Raw genomic sequence first — 22,925 nt, 5'->3', positions numbered from 1 at the left:
AGCAGAGGCTTTTACCACGCCTGCTCTTTAAATGTTCTTTGCTTCAGGTAGAGCCGTCCGGTACATCATTTATGCAATTTTCCAGCGAGTCGTCATCAGTCGCCCAACATGTCATCCCTCAAAAGATGAAAAGAAGCAAAGATTTTCCCGGGTTTTTTTTTTTATTCCCAGCGTCCGGTCCCTGTGGATTCAGACTGTTACACGGGTGCCATCATGCACTGTAGTCTGGGAAGGCCACACAAGTCAGGATTGGTTTTGCGTGGGCCGCATTTGCACAGAAACGACGCGCTGCCAGAGCGAGGAAATAATCCGTTTACTGTCCTCACCAGTCCGCCCACTCACCTCGCCACCTCGTAGTCCCCAGTTCACACGGGAGATTTATCCACGGGCCTGTCACTCACGGCGACGCCCACGCTCCTCCACGACCCGTGCTGTCAGTCACACTCGGCGCCCGCAACGCAACGCCGCCCGACGTCGGCGGCAGACATCAGCGGGGCGATGTGGGCCGCAATAAGCAAAGGCGGCGCTCAAAGTGTCTCCGTTCTTCAAATGTCACCGCTTCTAAATACGGAGCGGCTTCAAATACGATAGCAGAAATTTGATTTTCATTTCCTCTGTCTTCTAAGTTTACCCAGATATGGGAGAGAGAAAAGATGATGAAAAGGAAACAAGACGAAGATAAGAGAAAAAGATTGGAGATGATTCCTACTATAATTTGACACCTGATCTGAGGATTTTTATTCTCGCTATACGTGGCCCTCACACCTCTGGACCTGCTGTACCTCTGCCTTTATACACTAATAGAATATTCTGTCCCAAGACTCCTCCCTTTCACTCACAGGAAGGTATTTTATACTCTTGGACTCGCTGCGGTTCAGAAACTCTCTTCTGTGGCTAATGTGCTCCGACTAACCAGCTCTTATAAAGGCTCTGGAGATTTCTGCCTGGAGCCCCCTGGTTCCCTGTCATCTGTCTGCCACAGCCCACACTCCTCCTCCCCCTGCTCCTCTCAGCACCCTCTTACCAATGGTAATGAGTGGTAGACTTCACAGAGGAAAATCTGTCCGGTCCTTTTTTGAAGTCGTGCCTCTGTGATTCTCCAGCATTGATCTTGTCTCGTGTCCTCTGGTGAGCTCCTCGCTCCAAATTAGAGCCTTCCCTCTTTTTTTTTTTTCATTGCTCCTTCCATCTCTTTTTCGCGCCCCCTCCCACATCACACCCTGTCCTCCTCCTCCTCCTTCCCCCATCCCATCGACGAATCACCCCTGTGCCCCGGTGTTGACTTTCCGTCAGCACAGCCTGCCGCGACACATTATATTGTTCCAGCGTGGCAAACAGCTGTTAAATAATAATCCATAATTTTGATTTAGCCTCGAATGCCGCGGCGCCGTTTCCCAAGTTTTTTGGTGTCCCCGCGGTGTAAGCTGCCGGGATTATCCTGTGTCCTTCAAACACTCACTTATGAATACAAGATCTGGGGCATTGTTTAGACTTGGCTCCACATACGCGATTGCATGCAATTAGCTGGGTAAATAAAAGGGCCTTGCTCCATTTAGGATGGATCCCATGTCTGACATGAAAGAGGCGTCGGCCCCTCGGGAGCCTGCAGCCTTGGCTCGCATCTCCAGACTCCTTCTGTTCACAACATCACAACGCCAGGCAGAACTTCTTTTTAAAAATGCACATGATTTGTGGAAGAATTCTTGTGCGTGCGTGAAGAAGAACCCGTGTGTGTGTGTGTCTGGACGGAGGAGGCGAGCGCCGCTCGGCTGATTGAGACTTTAGTTGTCGGTGATTGCCCTGCGCCGGTCTTATCTGTCATTTGTCCACCGAGCTCCAGACGGTAAAGCTGGCGTCCGCAGAGAGGGGTGTGTGCATTTATGCGTTGGCGCTCGTCGATTCTGAGCTGCTTGCAGTGTCAGTCGCTCCCTGTGACCCACAGGGGGCAGACTAATGCCCTTATCAGAGGCCGACATGCTGCCTCCCATTCCTCCCTCTCTCCCCCGTCGGCCTGCCTCTCTCTCTCTCTCTCTCTCTCTCTCTCTCCACTTCTTTTCTTGTCTGCTTTCTTTTGGGTCTCTCTTTCTCTCTCTCCTCCACACACAGACAGACACAACTCGTTTGTCCCTGCCTTACCCAGCCTCCACCGCTGCGAGGCACGCCGTCGGTGCTGAGATAGCTGGGCTGAGTTGCCGCAGGACGCCATGGGGTTTGAACCAGTTCTGGTTATTAGCGTGTTTGGAAAAAAAAAAAAAAAAAGTGTAGGGGGTGGGGGGTTGCAGCCAGGAGGTAAATGAGCCCGGTGACCGTCCCAGGACCAGACACGGCGGCGTCACGCTGGACCGTATCTCGTCTTGGCTTGTGGTCGGCCTATAAGCTGCTTAGGTGAATGAATATCCTCACGCATTGGGTTCTAGTCTCATTTACAGAAACGGCTGAAAAGCACAGCCGTGTGCAGAGGAGCGTTTCTCCGCGTCCCACCAGTGTGAGTCAAGCTTTCTGCTTTCTGTCAGCAAAGCCCGTACTCGAAGCATTAACTCAGCACACACACCGCTCCCCGGCCCCGACCGAGGCGGCCGAGTCTCGTGCGCGGTGGTGTCCTTTAACTGCGCCTCTCCAATCACTCCATCCTGCACCTCACTTCCTCCTGAGTCTGTGTTGACTTGCTGCAGGAGTTCTGCGATCTCTCCAGGCTGTGTCGTCTCGGTGCCAGCTGCTCTATGTTTTAACTTTGGATTAAATATGCCATTGTTATTCTACCTCTGGCTCCCAGAGCATTTAGTACAGAGTGATTGTTGCACCTCACAAAATAGAGCGAGAGGGAGCGGATTAAATTGATGGAGCAAAAAAGGGGGGAAAAAATGGAGCTCTGGACTGGGAGAGAAAGAGAGCACAGCCGAGAATAAAAATAATATGACATTAATAGAGAAAAATAGAAAACAGAGGAAAACCAGAACAACAGAGTGAATGAAATGGATGAGGAGAGTGAGCGAGGGAGGGGAGGGAGCGCTTGGTGTTTTGCGTCTAAATCCTGCAGCCTGCAGCAGTCCCTCACCTCATCTGCATATTAAACTGGCCCTGTGGCTGCCTTCCCTCTCAGAGGGTCAACTATCATTGTTACTGTTGGTTTAAACAGAGCACTACTCCGCAAAACAAGGGCATCTGATAAGTCATGCTGTGTTTTCAGCTTCGAGATTCAGCCGGTGTGTGAGTGTGCGCGCGCGCGCGCGCGTGTGTGTGTGTGTGCAGTTTTTACCAGCCCACTCTGTGTTTCATTTCACATTGACCGAGCTTTTGTCTTTGCCCCTGGACATTCCTGCATTAATGATACACACATGAATTAATCACGCAGCAAGGCAAACAGCAGCATACTCTATGATAATGCAAAATAGAGAGCGACGCCATTGGGTCGTGCTATTTCTTCCGCAGCTTGTTTTTCTCGCCGCCGCGTCCGTGGCAATTAGAAGGATGGCCGGGGTTTGCGGAACAGCCATGCATCACTGAGCAGCCACAATATGAAGCCTCTGCCAGACGCTCATTTCTACCCAAACTCATGCTAAGAATATAGCTGCCAGTGGCAAATCCTGAGGGCGAGAGAAACGGCATCAAGCGAAAGCACACAGGTACATCGAGACTTGCTCGGGCAGTGAACATTTTTTATCCGACTGAAGAAAGAATTGCAAAGATACGGCCCATGTCATGTTTGTATATTTATTGCTGACTGTGCCAGGGCCAAACAGTCTGCAGTGTGTGTTTCTGACAGAACTGCAGGAATCGCGGAACTATTCATTCACCGCCATAAAACACTGACAGGCTCATTCAAGTGGATTGCGCTGTGACAACATTAGAAGGCAAGTTTTGGTAAATAATACATGTGCTTTCACTTCATCGCTCATGTTTTCCTTGGAAATTCCCAGCTGACACATGGTCCTGCGGTCTTGAACACAGGCTGCGCATATAGTGCAATATTGTGTAATACTGTAATCGACACTATGAGGTTGACAAATGTTGCGATGTTCCTCTTTAGGATGAAAGCATGTCATGAAATGTTGCTCATTAGAACACTGCAGCACATGTCGGTGCAGAAACAAAGCTGAGTTTAAGTCACGGCCTTTTCAATCCGCCATAACATTATGCAGGGAGCTGGAGTACATTATGTATCTCTACATCTTTTCTTCAAATCAGAAATAGCTTATGCAACATTTTGAGCTGCAGTCTCTCCTCCGTGGGATCAGAAAACACAGGCCCCAGCATCTCTGAACATCGGCTCAATCTATGACCTTGTTGCAATTCTCCACTTTTGATGGATTCTGACCACTGCGGGCCGGGGACTCCCCACCAGAGTTGCAGCCGTCACATTTCGGCCCTGTCAAACTTACGACCGTCCCATTTTTTTCATGCCTCAAACTCAAGAGGACAAATTGTTCACCGGCTGATGGATCCTCCCCACATATAGGTGCCAGCTGTCAGTGGTAAGAATGACAGAATGCGGTCTTTGTTGGCGCCGTCCAAATGACCTACATGAAGAGTTTCTAAACCTTGACACCATAATCAGGATAATGGCTCAAGAAAAAAGGCAGCCTTAAAATTAAATCTGTTACATTATTAAATAGCAGGGTTTCGCTACTTAGATTTGGACGAAAACCAAGCGAGGGGAACACATCATAGCACTGGCTTTCTGTACATTGAAGGACAGACCTAGAAATCTTATTCCTCGTCTCTAATGCACTAAATGGTCTCAGGTCTAAATGCATAATTTACATTTACTGTTATGAAGCACTCAGATGCTCTGGAACAGGTTCACTCAGACCCAGACCAAGCTGAAGCAACCTGTACTGCTCCCTCTGTGCCTGTGGAGCGAACGCCACGAACGTCTCCGGTCATTTAAATAACAGCTTAAACTGCTTAATCAAGTAGAACTCTGTGTTCTTGTTTGTACCATTTTACATTTATTTCGAGATTATTCTGTTTTTGCTTTTTCAATGCAATTTCTCTAATGTCTTGGTTTAGGCCTTTCTTTTAAATGAGCGAGCAAAGACAGGCTGCACCGTGGATCAGCCGCCAGTCGATCACAGAGACAAACACTCATACTCACAGGGATTAGGTTATGGGAGGAAACAGGAGAATCCCCACACGCATGCACAAGAGGAACATCAAAACATCCACATCCATTCTCATTACGAGGCTGAACGTAGTCGCCACTGCAGCGGGGGTCTGGAGCCACATGTGGCTCCTGTTGTGGCTCCCTGAAGCTTTCACTAAATTATACCCATATAAACATGTGATTATAGTTTTCATTTCATTTACACGCCAGAGTCGTTTTCAAAATAACTTTTATTTCTTGGATTAAAAAAAAAAAAAAAAAAAAACTAAACTTGGAAAACATGATAAAATGGCAGAATTAAAAAAAATTAAAAATACACAAAAAACAAACAGCAAAACAGATGGGAAAACAGATAAAATGAATAAAAGGGCTCAGTGTCCTTCCTTCTTGTGGCCATAACACTCTATGTAGTCCCCCGCTGTATTTTTGTTAATTTGATATTTTCTGTGCTTATATTAGTCACCATTAAGCCTTTTACATATTAATTCATTTTCATCCTGTCTTATTGATATTCAACTTTCTTTCTACTATTTTTCTCTGTGGATCATTGCTTAAAGGAATTTCCCTCTTGGAATAATGAAGTATTTATATTCTAAATACCAAAATTGTCTGAAAAATGCTGAAAAAGAAGGATGAAACGCTTAAATCAGATGCAAAAACAGCTGGAAATATACTGAAATGTTTGCCATGGCTCCTTCGTTCATGAGGGTAGCAGAGCCCTCCACTACTCCATGAAGCTTTACTCTACACACCATGTCACCAGTATACGTTTTCAATTCCAAAGGAAAAAGTACAGTATTCATATTTTGAGTTATCAGATTTAATTTATTTCATAAGCTAATATAAAAAAAAATAGTTCCGTTTTTCTTTTTGTCGAACAGCTGCATCAGTAGAACTCAACATCCTGTGTCCCCCTTTTTTTGTGAGCCAAAAACTCACAGGAAAAAAATCATTAAAAAATCATCAAAGCATGAGTTGAAATTTGCTGTGAAGCGTCGCGGCTCTGAGCGCCTGAACCGGGCTTCGTGTCGCTGAAACTTCATTGTTCACCAGGTAAATGGATAAATCGTGTCCAGAGCTACTTTGAAGAAAGAGGGAAATAAAAGATCACTTCCCTGGAGCCTCAGCCCTGATAACCGGGGGTCAGAGGAGGACTCATGAATATTCTGAGAGGAAACACTCTGTTCGCAGTCCAGATTCGATAAATACCAGAGAAAGTTTAGCCGGCCGGCGCAGAGGAGGCAAATTTTCCGGAGAACTCAAAAATGAGACTCCCTGTAAAATACCTGCTGTTCCCATCATGCACCAGGTCGAACGCCACGCAGACTGACAGCTACCTTGTTTGTACTCGGGGTGTGTGGAGTAGCTTCAGAGAGATTACTGAAGCTCACTGTGTGTGTAATGAAGCCCTGAGTCAATAACACATGCAGGCTGAAGGCCAAAGGCTGAGCCGGCACGCCAAAGGTGCCCCGCGCGCGTGCCTGAGCGAGTGTGTGCTTGTGCATGCTTGTTTTTGATTGACGGCCCGCGGGTCCCCGGACCGGCTCTGCCTCCCATCGAGAAGGGACAGACGGTTAGTTATGGGCGGCTTGTTAAAGCGGCGTCGGGTTGACAGCGTCCGCGCGATCACGGGGAAATGTGACACGCGCGCGTCTTTAAGTGGCCGGGATGGCCGCCGCCGGCAGCCGGCCTGTCAGAGCCCACCGGGATGAACGCCGAACTGACAGGAGGAGTGGAGCTTTGCCACCGTGGAGGAATAAATTGCATTTACCGGAGGTGAGCGCCCGGCGCACATACAGATGGAAGCATTTGTCGCGGTCACGGGGGCTGGAGGCGGCTCTGATGAGGGGGGGAGATAGTCCGACTCGTGTCCGCGCGGGGTTTCCTCCACCTTGATTCTCTCCGACGCTGACAGGGAAGATGAACAGGCGGCAGGCGTCGCTCCGACCCCGGCGGTTCTGCCGAGCCCGCCCTGCGTGAGAGCGAGGGGGTCAGCCGCCGTTACCGGGGCGGGAAAACACAGCCGGTAATTGTTTGCACCTGGGCGCCGTCGCCACCTGCTGCTCTCCACAAGTCTATTTGTCAGGACTCCATCCAAAGAAGCACTCATGCAGTTCTTTTGGAAAATGCGAGCGCAAAGTCTGGAAATGGCTGTGAAACAAACGATTTGTGAGTTGTTGTTTTTAAAAAAAAAAAAAAAAAAAAAAACCCTTTCTGAGAGGTGCCGCCTCCTCAGTCACGCTGGCTGCTGGTAAAAGTTCCCACTTCCTCCACCGGAGTGGAGTACTGAGTCAACTCCGTTACTCCATGTCAAAGTTCAGCTTCTGAAAAATGCTCAAGTACACAAGAAAAATGAATTTTAACCCTAATTATTGTTCATGTACATATTTTGAGTTAAATAATTTTCTTAATTATTAAGAACATGATAAACTGTGATTGTAAACCAGTGAGGGACCACTATGACCATTTTCAGGGCTACAAGATTTCTATTCTCACTCTGAGAGGGCAAAATACGATGTATTTGAATCATATCCACAAGTTTAATTAAAACTTTGTTTTATTTTTTGATGTCCTACTGTAACTACAGGTTATTTACAATTAGAGGTTCAAAGGTCATTTAAAATTTCTTCCTTTCACAATCTTTGGATTGATACAGGTTTTTGTAAATAAGCGGGCATGTAGTTTTCCATATCTGATGAAGTGAGACAGTTTCAAGCTGGATTACAAACTGAACACTAACACATGCTCAGGGAGAACATGTGAACTCCACAGTGAAAGGCCAGTCCAGATTACAGCCCGTGACACTCTCACTCAGAGGCCGGTAAAAGATTAACACATTTTTTTGAAAAATTGAAAAATAGCAGCGGATGTTTGTTGTTCTTTGAAACAATTTGCAAAGTCATCCCAAGCTGAGGTTGGAATTAAACTCTCCCGCGGGCCGAAAAACCACAAGAGCCACTAGTTTGACACGCCAGTCATGTTGGATAAAACAAGTAAAAAGCTAGATTTAAGAAAGTACAGATATTCAGTACTTAATCTATCCTCTTATTTTTACTTCCCACCTTGTATTTTCTGTATGTGACAAACTTTGCCAGTACAGATTTACCCTTTATAGTTGTTTGTGGTTTTCTGCATTTTAAATATTTCTTTCCTCCCATCTGATCCCGATTCCTCTTTTTGCCGCTGCAGAGCATCGCCGGTTTGTTCCTGCGATGGCGTCTTTGGTAAAAAGAGCCTCTATTGATAGGCCTCCTTGTGTTTGTTTGATGTTCTAAACAGTGCGACATAATCTGCAGACGCTCCGCACTGATCCAAACCCCTCAGCCTTTCATGGAGCTTTCTAGTCCAAAGCATTTCAATTGCTTTTATAATTGAGTTTGTCTGCAGCCTCTGTGATTGCTTTGGATCTCTCTCTCGCTATCAAACAAGCCAATTACTGCCAAATCGCACATTTTCTGAAAGAAGAAAAAAAAAAAAACAATGTTTTGTTCGCACCAGAATTAGCATGCAACTATTGCAAAAAGAAATATCCTTGCAGTTGTCAGTGTGCTTGCTGTGTTTGGTCTGGCCATATATGTGCAGTTGAGAGCTGAAGAAAAAAAGACAACTATCAATAATTAATTAATGCGGGTTAATATGTTAACAAACTTTTAGTGGTTGATAATTAGATGAGCCACAGTGTCTGATTCAGACTTAATTACTAAGTCACTGTCTGTTCTGTGGGGCTTTAATGAATATTTAATTACAAGAAGCATGAATTATTTCTGCTTACCAAAGATCTACCAGAAACACACGCTTGTGCTGTTTTGTATTGATTGATGATAAGTGTTTGATTGGGGGAAAACAGGCGCGAGTGGGAACAGAACGGCAGCTCCTGGACGTCAGAGCGACCCGACGTACAGGACTGTGGCGTGTGATGGATTGCAGCGTTAACCAAACACATGTAATGTGACCATTGTTAGGAGTCGTGCGGGATGGAATGTTCGCTCATACACGCTCACACCCGAGCGTGCACGACATCCTCAGCGTGCACGGAGTCACTTCACAGTGCTGAGATTGAGTGAGCAGGTTTATTTTCCCTCTTTTTTTTTTTTTCAGCACACAAGGCTGACCTCAGTGTCTTCACAAACTTAAGTGTGTGTGTGTGTGTGTGTGTGTGTGTGTGGGAGTGTGAATTTCTCATCTGCAGACACTCTGATTTATCCACTCTATATTTGCATATGCGCACAATGTGATTAACTGCCGTGCCTTATCTCCTCGCCGAGCTACTCCATCGCCTGCTTGCATGCACACGCACCCTCTGCAGCCTGCAACAGGGCGTCTGCGGGTGTGCACACACACACACACATGCAGGCAAGCGTGCATTTCCCAGCATTCACATGCAAGCAGTATTGAGAAATTCTCAAGGAGAGAGGATGAAAGTGAACGGTAAACCACACAACCAGCTAAAGACTCCCGAAGCAGTGTGTTAGTCAGTTAGTGAGCCCCGCGGGCCGTCCCCGCCTAATGCGCTCGACTTTATTTATGGCCCGAGAGCCTCGCTAAGGCCAGTCGAACAGGTGAAACTGTCCATCTGTCTACATCCACTTGTCACTCACATGCCCACATGCTCTGTACAGAAATGCCACGGGCCATAATCAACCCCAGCTAGCATCATTTAGATGCTGTAATAATATGTCAGTCCATATCATTAACACCCACTGCGCCCAGGGATATGGGAGGGCAGATTGAATGACTTGCACCCCAGGCTGCTGCCAGTCGGTGTGCATGTGTGTGTGCGTGTGTGTGTACATGACTCTCCCCTGTGTACGAATGTACAGTGGCTGTGTGGGCGTATCAGAGTTCTTATTTATATATGGAACTCCCATACGTGTGCGTGCACACGTTACTCTGTCTCCTCCACAAACGCCTCTTTTAAATGGGTTTCTTTTGCATAATGTGTGCTTATTTTGCACTTGGCTCGTTGTTTCGCCGGCTGACAGACATCGATGTGTTTGTTCTCCGCGCGGTTTTACAATCCTTCTCGCTTTTCTTCTGTACCGGCAGCCCCCCTTTTGGCAGCCTTGCTGTCAACGTTTGAAAGGTGAAAATACTGTCGAAGGGAAATCTGAACAAAAGCAGCAGGCTGACTACCTGCGCTCTTGGGGGCTCAGGTGTTAGCTGGTTTTGTGCAAACACACAAATCTACACACTCAAACATCATCTCCTGATGCTGTTGTAACTGACTGGGCTGCTCAACAAGAGGCATAATCCACAACCAAAGTTATAATTAGTCTTCCGCACTTCGTTTTATTCTCACTTTACACCTTCCCTCACCTCTCTCCTGCTCTCTGCTAGGAAAACCCCTGGTGGCTTCTTCTCTGCAGATAGCTGTAATCAACACTGATGTTCTCTAAGACCCCTCTTCAGCACATTAATCAGATGGGATTGTATTGCAGGGCCACAGGGGGCCGTTATAACTGATATTCTTTTGACAAGGACACAGAACAAAGCGATTCTTTGATTGAGAGTGATTGGCCTGTAATGGTTAATTGAGGCAATTCCTCATCATGCCCCCTTGTCTTATCGCCCCCTTTTTTCTTTCTCCCACCTCTTTTGGCACGGTCTCCGCTGCTCTCTTTGGCTGTGTTTTCTCCTCAAATCCGAGTTGAATGCGAACGGCGTCACTGTATCACCCCCTGCTTCACTCCGCTCCTCTCCCTCTGTTCTTCCAAGGTCAGTGCAACTCCGTCTAATTCACTTTGCTTTGATGATAAAATCCAGTCCCAACTTTAGCCAAATGTCCGTCTCCCTCAGGAGTTGAGATTTATCTCAATTACTCCTCCACCGGTGTGTCTGCCAGCTTCTAAACATGAGTATCAGAGTGCCAGGTTCACCCAGGGAGAGACGGTAAATCTTTTGATGTCTTGCGAGTATCCATTGGCGATACAGAGGGGCTGTAAATTCCCCTAACACAGCGCACAGCTTTATCCACAACAGCAGGAAATCCAGGCTCTGACAAGGAGAATGTGGACTAATCTACTGCCTTTTCAATAAACATGGCGAAATACCCTTAAACAACACATAAACTGGTGTAAATCCTTTCACCAATGCCAAGCAATAGCAGCAATCTTTCTTCATTGTTGTGCTTGTGTGAGGATGAATAAGTCAGTGGGGCACCGTATTTATTGTTAATGATAGATCGGGAGCTATTTAGATCCTGTTCTCATGAAGGCAAGACACTAGATTCCGAGGAAGCATACTGAGGATGTCATAAAAGGAGGAAAATAATGCATGGGAGGAGGAGGATTTAGGGTGAAGTCAATGGAACCAAAGTAGACGAAAAGAAAGAGTAATATCCAGGGACAGAGGGAGAGGAATCAGTATTGAGAGAGAGTCCTGGCTGCCTCGTCATGTCCTTGTGCAGGATTTATGAGCTCTAAGATCAGGGACAGGTTTAGGGTAGAAGTGCTAGGAGGAGGAATGGATGGGAAAGTGAAAAGAAAGTAGGAGGAATGCGCGGATGGCGCTGCAACGGGGAGAAATTGTCGCATTTCAGGCCTAAGTAGGCTCCGGACGGGACCGTGGGCCGAGACGCCGCTGCCGCCTAATGCCAGGTGACAGGAGGAGAAATGGCAAGGCCGAAAGCAACGGGGAGCGGGATAAAAAATGGGTTGAGCGGAGAGAAATGGAGGCTCGGCGTCACTGAGCGGTCAAAGGTCGCTGATTTGATTAGCACCCGCAACATTCGGGGCAAGAGGCAGAGTGCACGCAGCACAAGCCTGGCAGAAGGACGAGACGAGCAGAGCAAGGAGAGGGGGAGAGGGAGCAGGAGAAGATCAGGTTAGGGAGGATGGAGGGGAGGAAAGGTGTAGTTCAAGAGGGAGGGGGGCTGAGGCGGTGTGGGCGGTGTCATCCGTTTGTGTCAGAGGGATGATGAAGGGTCCAGGAGGGAGAGCTCTGCAGTTCACCTCCTGGCCTCTGGAGGAAACACGCTGACCCTGGCCCTCCCCTCTGCCCGCCTCCCTCCCCCTCCGCCGCTCCACCTGCACGATTTATGACTCGCGGGGTCGGTCCAGGGTTGCTCGGCGGTGAGGACGAGTCCCGGTTGTCGCTGAGTTCGCTCCCACGCGTTGGTATGCAGCGTCTGTGCGTGGAAGACATTGAACAAAATCACACGTGAAGTGAGAGAGCGCTGCGTGTCGGGGAGGACGGTGCGTCGGTGATACCTGGGGGGGAAAAAAAGGGTGGCAGTGATTTCTGTCCCCGAGAACGCAGACACATCCCCACATAAGCCACGGTGACAGAGCGAAAGGCGTCAGACTGACCGAAGCCAAAGACAAATCAAGAAAAACATGGAGCAATATGACTGAAGGGAGGACTATCCGGCGGCGGGCTGCATACCGATGGCGTCGCTCGATTGTCCATTTGAATCGTGATACGCTTCAGCGTGGCCAGATCGCTCATCGAATCTCTCTGAGAAGTTTGAATCTCCTGAGTGCTAGTGCCGGGGAGGCAGTGAAATGCTTCAGCAAGCCCATTATCTGTAGAAACAAAACAAAAAAGTCATTTAAAGACATTACCCTGTGCTCCAGAAATTCCAGATGAGCCTTTCCCACGATTTTCTGTCATTTTCCTGCGACACAAATCAATACTTTTATGTATGCAATGTCTTAAATGACTCTCTGCGCTTGCAGTGATGAACCCTCGTCAGTCTCATTTCCAGCTGCAGCAGGCGCTTGTTTTCACAAAAACCTTTAAAAAAAAAAACTCCCTGTTTGTCACATCTTCCTCTCCAAAACAGCAGACAAAGTTTTTCGTCTTACCTCCTGCCTCCAGGCGAAAATATCTGTTTTGACGTTGCCTCTTGTATATGAAACGTATCATCCATTTCATTTGCAACACTGCGCTCCTGATAAAACGCAATCTCTTCGTGTCGCTTTGTGAACCCCGTTTCAAAGCCTGTGCCTTTTCTTGGATTTGTTCATTCAGTTTGTGTCACAAATCAATTTAAAATGCAAATCAGATCATACAAGGCGCCACGAAGACATTTGCAACCGGGACACGTTGATAAGGTACTCAAAGCCTGGGAATAGTATAGGCCTAAGGCACAGACGGTGCACGAGCGTTATCACATCGACAATAAACAAGACAAACCTTGGGGTGACATGGTGGTGGGGGGTAAACACTGTTGACTCGCAGCAGTACGTTTGAATCCTCGCTGGGTTTTCTCTGGATGCTCTTCTTCCTCTCTCAGTACCGAGTCATGCTTGTGAGGTTAATGAGCTGCTTTAAGCTGTCTGGAGCTGAACGTGACTGATCGTCTCCTGGCGTTCGCCCAGTGAGGGACTGACAGCCTGTCCAAGGTGTGGCGGGTGTCAGCTGGGGTAAGGTCACGCCTGGATGGATGACAGAGCCAAACTTAATCTTCCGAAGGTTTTCCTTAAAGATAGACGCTGTCGCGTCTGGAAGGCTCCAATCAGAATCCCTGAACCTAAATTAAAAACTGATTTTTAATGGGAGTGCACAACAAAGATTAGATTTTTTTCATTTTCATATGTTCTACTAAATCAGATACGCACCTGATGTATTTTCTTTGCGACAGGATGCGTTATACTTCAATGTCGTTGCAGTGAGACGGCATGGCAAAGCAGCGGTATCAGCGAGGTGATTATACTGTTAAGTTGTTTGTTTTTTTAGACAAACAGCAGACATGTGGTATGATAGGCTGCACTTTAAATGTACAGCAGCATGCTGGATCACAGATTCATGTCTGCTGCGAGTAAAACAAACAAACATCAAGAACGTTGAAAATGCTTTGACTTACGATCATTTTAATTGTAGAAAACTTCTTCCATGGAAGTGAGTGGACTGGAAGCAAAGCAAGGACCCATGCAATAATAATGATGAGAAGAAGAATGCTTTTTATTTATGGGCACGTTTCAAGGCCGTCAGTGTCACCTTACATTAAAGCAACAACAAATATATACAACAAAACAACAACAGTCTAGATAAAATCAAGCACAATAATCTCTCGTTGGGAAGAAAAGGTTGTTTTGTTTTTTTTCATGAAGACATGAATGAAAACAAGATAATAGAAACACACTTGGAATTAAACAGCCTTTGTTAGTATTTTCGAGCAGGGCGTTACACCCAGTGCAACTTCATGGACGTTACTTTGTGTCCTCAGCCTGTCGGTCTCACAGATCTCCTCCATCACAGTCAGATGTCCTCGATCACATCCAGCGTGTTCCTCTCACCTCTTATGAGGTGTCTGTGCTGTTTTGATGCCAGACTCATTACACGACCAAGAGAGGACTATTAAAGCCCCTCTTATCACTATAATGTGAACAAACGGAAACATATGGAGCATTAACCCATTTAAGTTGGTGTCTATAGTTGCTAAAGTGTATCAGTCTCATTTGACACTTATAAATATTTTTTAGAATGTTGTAGATGTTCAATATGTTAATGCTATCTGAACAGAACCCTTAAAAAAAGTGTTCCACCTCCCCAGGTCAGAGGTCAAAGCGACCACAAGAATAGGAAAGTTTCATAAACGGTAGTAGTCATGTTTGTTTTTGGAGACATATACTGTATGTGATACGAAAAGCCGCCAGAATCATATAAGTTTAGTTTTTGTGTGTGTGTGTGTGTGTGTGTAGTGTGTGTGTATGGAGTTGTTTTTTTTTTTGTTTTTTTTTTTTTTTTTTTTGTCTGAATGGAAACTTGAGGAAGGAAGAAGTCGCATTTCTATTACCTGCACATGACTAAAAGAGAAAAGACAGAGGGTGATCATTGGATTTATTTAATCTGATCAACAGAAACTGTGTCTGTTAAATGAGTCACAATGATTTCCATAATACCTTCATACAGTGAAGATATATCATAATAAATATGGCCAAATAGTCAAGGTTTTGAAATAAGCAGTTAAACGCTGAGTGTTTCCCAGACGGATCCATATATGAAATCGTTTCTTTCCTTCCGCTGTGATCTCCTTTTCCTTAATACTGTATTGTAGAAAACACCATTTACCTTGATGATTGATTGTGACTTAGTGGAATATGTGGGCTTTATCTCCATAAAGTCCTGTGAGGCATGCTCGAGATAAAGAGCTGTATGCATAAACCTGACGTGACTTCAATGATAAACCATAAATAAAATGCTTTTGCAAATGACACAACAATGAGTCACATGCTCCTGGGCTGGCAGGTAGAAATACTAAAATATGCCCCGCTGTCACAGACGGCAAGCGAGAGCAGTCACGGGGAATTGGCGGCTCGCCGTACGAGAGGTGAGGGTTGAGTCACAGAATATTACTGTGGGAGAGTTGAGTCAAAGGGCTATTCTCTGTATGGAGATGAGAGAGAGATGAAGGTCGCCCCTCATCCATAACAGATGATTCATAGTCTGCCCTGACCTTTAATACCTGGACTTTCCTCTCCACCTCTGTCTCTCTCTGTCGGCTGCAAGGAGAGTTCAAGTGTGTACTGCCAAATGAGCACGCCATGTCCATATGTGTTGTGCAAAACCGCAGGTAAACAAACAGGCGGCCGGGCGCACACGTGCACGCTCGGAGAGCGGCTGAACATTTATAATGCACATTTGCACAGGAGTCGAATGTCAAAAGTTCACTGCGGCACCCTGCTCACATCTAATGTGACAAATAACTTCTTCCTCTGGTTGCATTGTTCTAATCCCTTTAGTGGCTCTGGAATGGAAATATAATTACATTTCTGTGGTGCAGTGCCTTTGATAAGACAGCCGCTCGCTGAGCTGAATGTCTAACTGAGCTGGATGCCTCTCCTCTCCTCTCCTCCTCTCTCTCTCTCTCTCTCTCTCTCTCTCTCTCTCTCTCTCTCCTTCTCCTCTTTCACTCTTTTTAAACATTTTCTTGTTTTTCTCGAATCTTGCCCCGCTCACTCCCTCTTGTTGTCGTCCCCACGAGCTCACTCTGCTCCTCTCTGTCCTCCACGCAGGTATTGCCGTGGATAAAAGAGGCGTCGTCTACTTCGTTGATGGCACCACCATTCAGAAGATTAATGAGCGGGGCTTGCTCTCCACCGTGATTGGCTCCAACGGACTGATGTCGACGCAGCCGCTGAGCTGCGACGCGCGCATGGACATCAGCCAGGTGAGCTAAGAACGCCGCAGACTTTTTAATAACTAGTGGAGAGTAGAAAGCGTGCTTTTGTCCCAGAGAAAATTGCCCCTGTTGTTTAAATAATCAGTGGCAAAACAAGTCTCCTGCAGGACTTCTGTGTTGAATAATTATAGTCATTAAATCAAATTGCCAATTAATCGCAGAGCATTTGTTTGTTGTGCTTTTACAGTCAGTGAATGTTGTCAATTTGCATCGCCCAGCCTTTTTTTCTAGAGAAGCTCTGTGGCTCGTTAAAGTGTGTGTGTGAGACGGCGAGCACGGCGAGACCAAAGACTGAGGCTTGACGTCCAGGTTTGATCAGGCAACCTTCAGATTGCATTGCTAACTTCTATCAGGCCTATTTGAGCTGGAGATGAATTATAAATGAGCTGCTGGCTCCATGGAGGGATCTGTGCCCACACGCAGGGATGCAAACGGATCAGTGTGTGTGTGTGTGTGTGTGTTCGTGCGTGCGTGTGTGTGTGTGTGTGTGTGTGCGGTCCAGGTGAATTCCCAGAGAGGCTATCATGTGTCTTTAAAGGCGCCTCACTCCTTTGTTCCGCGGCGGTGGGATCACATCCAGTCACGTCCGTCCTCCGCTTGTGTTTGTGAGCGTAAACCGTCGTGACCTCAGCGCCGATGGAAACCGGTGTCGCTCCGACTCGACAAACACGGCCGCCGAGATGTACGATGAGCGGACAGCACGGTGTTGGACAAATATTTTACTGGGATGTTACACTCAATCTTAAATCCCCCCACATTTTTGGTTTAGTAGTGTGTAAACAGCACCAGCGGCCATACAATCCTCATGAAGGATTGAAATTAGTTTTTGTTGTGAAATGGAGACGTTCAAGGTCGAGAGGAAAAGTTGAATTTGATAAGACAATTTGCAGACAGCTTATGTTTCCTGGCATAGGGTCAAGTGTTGTGTTTTCCAACTGTTAACACTCTTGCTTCGCAGTGAAAATATCCAATGTATTGTCGTCAGTATAGTTTTTGAATCTAGTAGTGATCCTTAGTGAGTACAGCTTCCTTGTCCTCCCCAACTCTGGTTTTCTTCCACAGTCAAAAAACATGCAGTGTTTTTAAAAGGCTACTTATCTGAAACGCTGCTGCTGCACATGCACACCACGCTTACGTCCTCTGCACATCCGAGAGCAGATGGACAGTAACAACAGTGGCGGCCTCCAGAGCAGCGTGCTTAGTCCATATTCTCCTGGGACTTGGTAGTTTTATAGTTGAGCGTCAGCCGTAATAACGATCCAGCTTCATCGTCCGTCCAGAAGAATGTCCGTGTTCAGCTGAATATTTAAAAACAGGAACAAACCTTCAGGTTTGAAAGTTGAAGGTTTGAATTCCCAAAGCGAAATATAAGCGGGCAACTTTAAATCCTGCTTTTACCTTTTCCACAGTGATGGAGGGAGAGTAACAGAATGAACTGAGGGAGCGCTGAAGGGAATATAGTGCGCTGTAGCTATGGCTGCTGTGGCGGAGCAGCATGTGGAAACAACAAATATGACCAAGGATTCCTTATTGGATTTGTAAATGAAGATAAACCAGTGGAGAAGGATAATGACGGATAATGATGGGCGGCTGAGCAGAGAGTCCAGAGTGCAGCGATGTGTGAGCGCTTTGCAGCCGGTTATGAATCCAGCATCTGTAGCGAGCTGGCAGGACATTCATGGAAACAATGGCAACGTAGTTGAGGCGAGGTAAAACAGTGGTGGCAGCGAGCCACAGATACGGGCTTCTGGAATTGCTTTTCACTCTTCATGATAGTTGGGCCAGAAAAATTCCGTGTTGGGGCGAAGCAGCTGAGAAGATTCCTGCATCTGATCAGTGTTCCTGCCCCTCAGTCCCAGACCAGCAGAAGTCTACCAGGCGTGGTGACCTGGGACGAGGCCCCGAGGTTAATCCAGGAGCTGCTGGATAGATTATATCTCTCTGTTGGCGCCCGCGAGGAGCTCAGGGTTCCCACAGATGAGCTGCAGAAAGTTTCAGGGGACGAGGATGTTTGAAACTCTTGGCTCTCCATCCTGCCAGGAACGATGAAGAGCGATGTTAACCTGGTGCACAGAGCACAGCTTTGAATTAACTGTCAATTACCCACAGAAGCTCTTGAAGTAAATTAAAACTGAATGAACGTTCTTTGGTGTGCCACAGATGCCGTCCAGTCCTTTCCACTTGTTCACTTTTGCTTTCCCTCTTTCCTCTTCTAGCTCGTCTTCAGGCGCTGAAATGCCGCTCAGCTGGATTAATGTCTAATGGTTGACTTGGCCAGTGTGAAGCCTCCGCCGTCACCCCTCTGTCAAACTCCTTTATTGAGTTGGCAGTGTTTTCTGGATTATTGTTTTCCCGCTTCAGAAAGTTCAACAGCGTCTTGCTGCAAATGGTCAGATAAATGTTCTTGTAGAGTTACACTGTCAGTGAAGACTGGACAGAATGTTCCAGAGGCAGCCGCCATGTTCTGGGATCAGGAGCGCATCATTTCCACCGCTTTGTTCCGAAACTCAGTTTTCTAGCTCAAACTCCGTGTGAGTTGTGTGTTTCTACAGCTGATGAGTGGGCTGCATCTCGTAGTCTGGCCCAGTGTTCCTGCTGTGAACGTCCTCCTCAGACGCTGCGCTGCGATACCTTCCCTCTGCCCTTTGGAGGTTGTGTGTGATATCGCTAACAGTTGTTTGGGGATGTTTCTTCACAGCTCTTCTAATGCTTCTGTTATCAGCTGTTGTTTTCCTCAGTCGCCCCGTTGCACGTCTGTTGCTCAGCTCACCGGTGGCTTCTTCATACCGCTCAGAATGCTCCAAACCGTCAAGCGGTGCCTTTAAATTAAAAACAAAGCGTCTGCGCGTGACACCCAGGGCGAAAACCCAGAGAGGGCGTTCGCATTCAGATTTATTGCACAATTAGTCTAACAGGACACATCTGGAACAAGAGGAACACCTGTCAGTAACATGATCCGGCTTTTTTTTAACTCCACTCAGAACCAGGTGGTCTAATACGAAATGTTTTCCCCTCCGTTGTTTAACACATGCGGAGGCATTCACCGGGAAATAAAAGCTCATAAAGTGCCGTCTAAGATGTTACCTTTCAGTGTTATGCATGCCGAAGATGTGTGGTTTTCTCACCCTTCACTTGCAAAGAAAAGGACAATGTTGCGTCAGTAACGCTCCTGAGGACATTCGTTTGACACTTTACTTCCCCACTTTCAGGCAGTAACAGCCCTGCAGCTGTTAGGCCAAAATTATCTACCTCAGTCTCAAAGGAGAAGACTCGTCTAGAAATACTGGGCCACCAAATATTAAAATTACAGACCTGGTTGGGAACTCATCACGGAAACAGTCTGTCGCAGCTCCAGCATCTCCGGGGTGGAAGAGGTTAACTCTATTTTAGTAATAATCGATGTGTTGATTTTAAGTTGTGAATAAGTTTTTCTCCAGCGTGGCTTTTCCTCCCCTCCTGCCTCCTCTGGTGGCCAGCCCACACACACTCATTGCACTTCTCAAAATACCAGCGTGCAATAACTGCAGAAACAAACATATAAGTCACAGCTTCGGTTAATTTCACTTTGGTATCGAAAGTCAGGAACTGGATACTTGAGTTTCTCATCCTGCTGTTTGAGAATAGCTGCATGACAAGATGTGCCATTTCATCATTTACATTACTGTAATCACACAGGTCCAGGAAAGTCGGGACAATACTGGAAATATGAATTAAAATAAAAAATGACACTTCAGCATCCGGACTGTTCTGCTACAAAGCCACGCTGCTGTGATGGATGCAGTTTGTGCTTCAGCAGCGTCTCCCTGAAATATGTAGGACCTTCCCTGAGCGGGACCTCTGCTGGATGGAGGCAAATGTTCTGAAGGCGTGCACACACTCGGCGAGAACAGCGAAACTTGCTCATTTCCTCGAGGTTGCAAGAGCAAACTTGGCCAGGACATCTCGTACTTCATGAGAAACTTAAAGTGCAAAACTCCTGGGAGGAGGGAAAAAAAAAAGAACTGCTGGCCAGATGATGTGCCGAGAAGAAGCTGCGAGATCTCCCAAGCCAGGGCTGAGAGAAGAGAGGAGGTAATTCTCTGCTCTCAGACATTCTGTCTGATTTGACCACAGAGGAGACAACACTCTGTCTGTAATACATGCTCTGCTCTACTCCACTTCTACAAGCTGCCTTTTTTTTTTTTTTTTTTTTTTTTTTTTTTTCCCGAGCTCATGGACGTCTCCCTTTAAAGCAGTGTTAACTGAAAGCTCAGAGATCACCGTCGTTCACGGTGACCCCCAGCTTTGACCCTTTGCACACAGAGATTTCTTGAGTCTGAAACTTTAGATGAAGCCCTGCACTGGAGATGCTGGGATCATTAAGGTCTGCGCAGTTTTGCTTTGAGGAGCGATTTTCTGAATATCTTCTTCAACTTTGCAAAGCGGTTATGCAGACGAGCGAACCTCTGCTCACCCTCCAGATAATCTGGCTCTATTTTCTTACTTAATCGTGCTATTGGCTCTTTTCCTAATGGTGCTAATTGCAAAATACTTCTCTTCTGTCTTTTTTTTTTTTTTCGTTTCAAATTGAAACCACTTAATTTGCTGTTTTGTTGCCCATCTTACAGCTTATTTGAAATGTGTATATTCAAAAGAGGTTAATTTCTTTTTATCAAACGGCAACATGTCTTGCTTTCTTTGCCTGTATATTCTCATGTGGAAGGTTAATTTGTGTTTTTGCACATCACTGCACCAAGTTATTAATTGCATTTTACACATGGAGTTAGCTTTTTCTTGCGTTGGAGTACTTTTTAAGGAGCATTTTAGCTCCTATCAAGAGTCCAGCACAGAACCCCGTAGCCTTTGTCACATAATTCACACCTCATTAGAGAAAGGGCTCACAGACGGTGGTGGTGGCTCCGGCGGCTGAAGAGTTAATCCCACTTTTTTTCTTTTTTCTTTTATTTAATCTCGGTTTTTAATTCCGCTGGCCCCTCTCTGCGTGCAGGCCGGCTTGACTTGTAGAGGCAATCAGCCGCCGCAGTTGCAAAGTTCAATATCATGAGCGGGGGAGATTTGATGCATGTCCTCTCTGGCGGTGGAGACGGTGAGGCCCCGCTTGATGAATCTCCCCACCTCTTAAAATGGGATTTCTAAGTCAACCCTCTCCTCTCTCTCATTTGACAGAGCCTATAATTGGACATGTCAGTGGCAATTTAACATGATCCATTTATTTACCAATCCGTCTTCACAGTCATCAATCACCTGATCCCTGAGACGCGCCGCGTCGTCTCCGACGCAGCTCGCTGCTGGAGCATTTCTCCGTGTGTGTGTGAGTGTGTGTGTGTGTGGGGAGGCTGTGCGGCGGTGTAGTTTTGTCTAGCTTTGACCCCCGCGGTGTTGGCGGACAGGGTGTGCTATTTGAGCAGGCAGCGATCATGGTTATTGGATGACATTTGGAGCGGTGGTGCTACGAGGCTTGAATAAACACGGGGAGGGCTCCCTGCACGCCGCTGACCTTTGCATGAGCAGGGAGGGTCAGGAGGCCTAATACTATGTTATTAAGGAGGTATTATTTTGTATCACCTGTAGTCAACGGAGAAGAGAACCACAATGCACCAATTTAAAAGTTTCTTTATTGAATGTTAAAGCTCTTAATGATCTTTCTATATATCAGATTTACCTTTATCCTGTGAGATTGTGAGATTTATCTATCCATTACGGCGTTCTTTTCGTGTTTCCTTTCCTTACCTGATATTTACTACTAAATATTGTATGTTAGATATATGTTTATTTCTCTTGTCTCTGCTGCAGTTTCTCACATGGGGCTGAAACAACCAGGAACTTAATAACCGACAGTTATTTGAAACGGTAGTAAGAGACTTTTTTACAACCGTAATTGAGAGGGTGTGCCCTCATTGAGTGAGAAACCTGCAAAAAAAAAAAAAGGTTTTATTTCCAAGAAATGTAGTCAGGTTTATGTATTACTGCAGCTTGCAGTTACATTTTTCACTCCTTAATGGAAAAACTTATTAGATTATTGGCAAAACGTTATTAATATAATAGGTCAAAGATCTTATTACGCTATTGGCAAGTTATTACATTATTGATGTTACAAAGGATCGATAGAGTACATCTATCTCTCCCCCGGCTGGCGGAGGCACAGTTGGAGTTTGTCCCAGCGGACCGGAGGGTCGCCTCCCCGCGGCTTCACGTGGCGGAGAGGAAAACCGACCGCTGTTTGTGTTTCTGCAGCAAACAGCTGCTCAGAGTGCTCGGCCTCCTCGGAGCGAGTGGGCGAGGTCCCGGAAAGGGCACCGGGCGTATTCTAACCCAGAGGAGGAACGGCCTGGCCGATCTGAGTCCCAGCAGCGGCTCGTTAGTGGACTGTCCGTGATAAAGGCCGTGTTCGAACACAGAGACGCTGCTAGCGTGAGGCAGCAGAGCTCACCCGACCTCAGACCGTGTGTTCTGGCCGCCGGGGTGGAGAGAGGCGCAGCGCTGTCAGGCCGTCGCACTGGGTTGGATCAGGAGGCGAGGAAGACTGCCACTCAGACCCAACAGTCATTTTAATTGCGATTTTTAGCATGATTCCTGTTTCCTCATTAGAAATTGAGATTTCCTGAGTCATGTAGCACATTTTACATTCTACTGAAACTATGAATAAATTACAGGGTGAAGGAGAGACCCTTGTTGGGTTTTTAATATTTATTTTTG

At 46.5% G+C, this 22,925-nt stretch overlaps 1 protein-coding gene across 2 annotated transcripts in view; it reads left to right on the top strand.

Annotated features, from left to right (window-relative positions):
- Positions 1-22,925, top strand: part of tenm1 (teneurin transmembrane protein 1) — a 208,638-nt gene that overhangs the window by 161,243 nt on the left and 24,470 nt on the right. For both annotated transcript variants that reach the window (XM_030101866.1, XM_030101865.1), the window contains exon 23: positions 16,063-16,217. In XM_030101866.1, coding sequence (XP_029957726.1) covers positions 16,063-16,217 — 155 coding nt within the window. The remainder of the gene's footprint in view (positions 1-16,062; positions 16,218-22,925) is intronic.

The sequence above is a fragment of the Salarias fasciatus genome, chromosome 2, assembly GCF_902148845.1.
Source record: "Salarias fasciatus chromosome 2, fSalaFa1.1, whole genome shotgun sequence".
Taxonomy (NCBI): domain Eukaryota; kingdom Metazoa; phylum Chordata; class Actinopteri; order Blenniiformes; family Blenniidae; genus Salarias; species Salarias fasciatus.
Note: the sequence above shows the minus strand (reverse complement) of the source record. Positions and strands in the feature narration are given on the sequence as shown.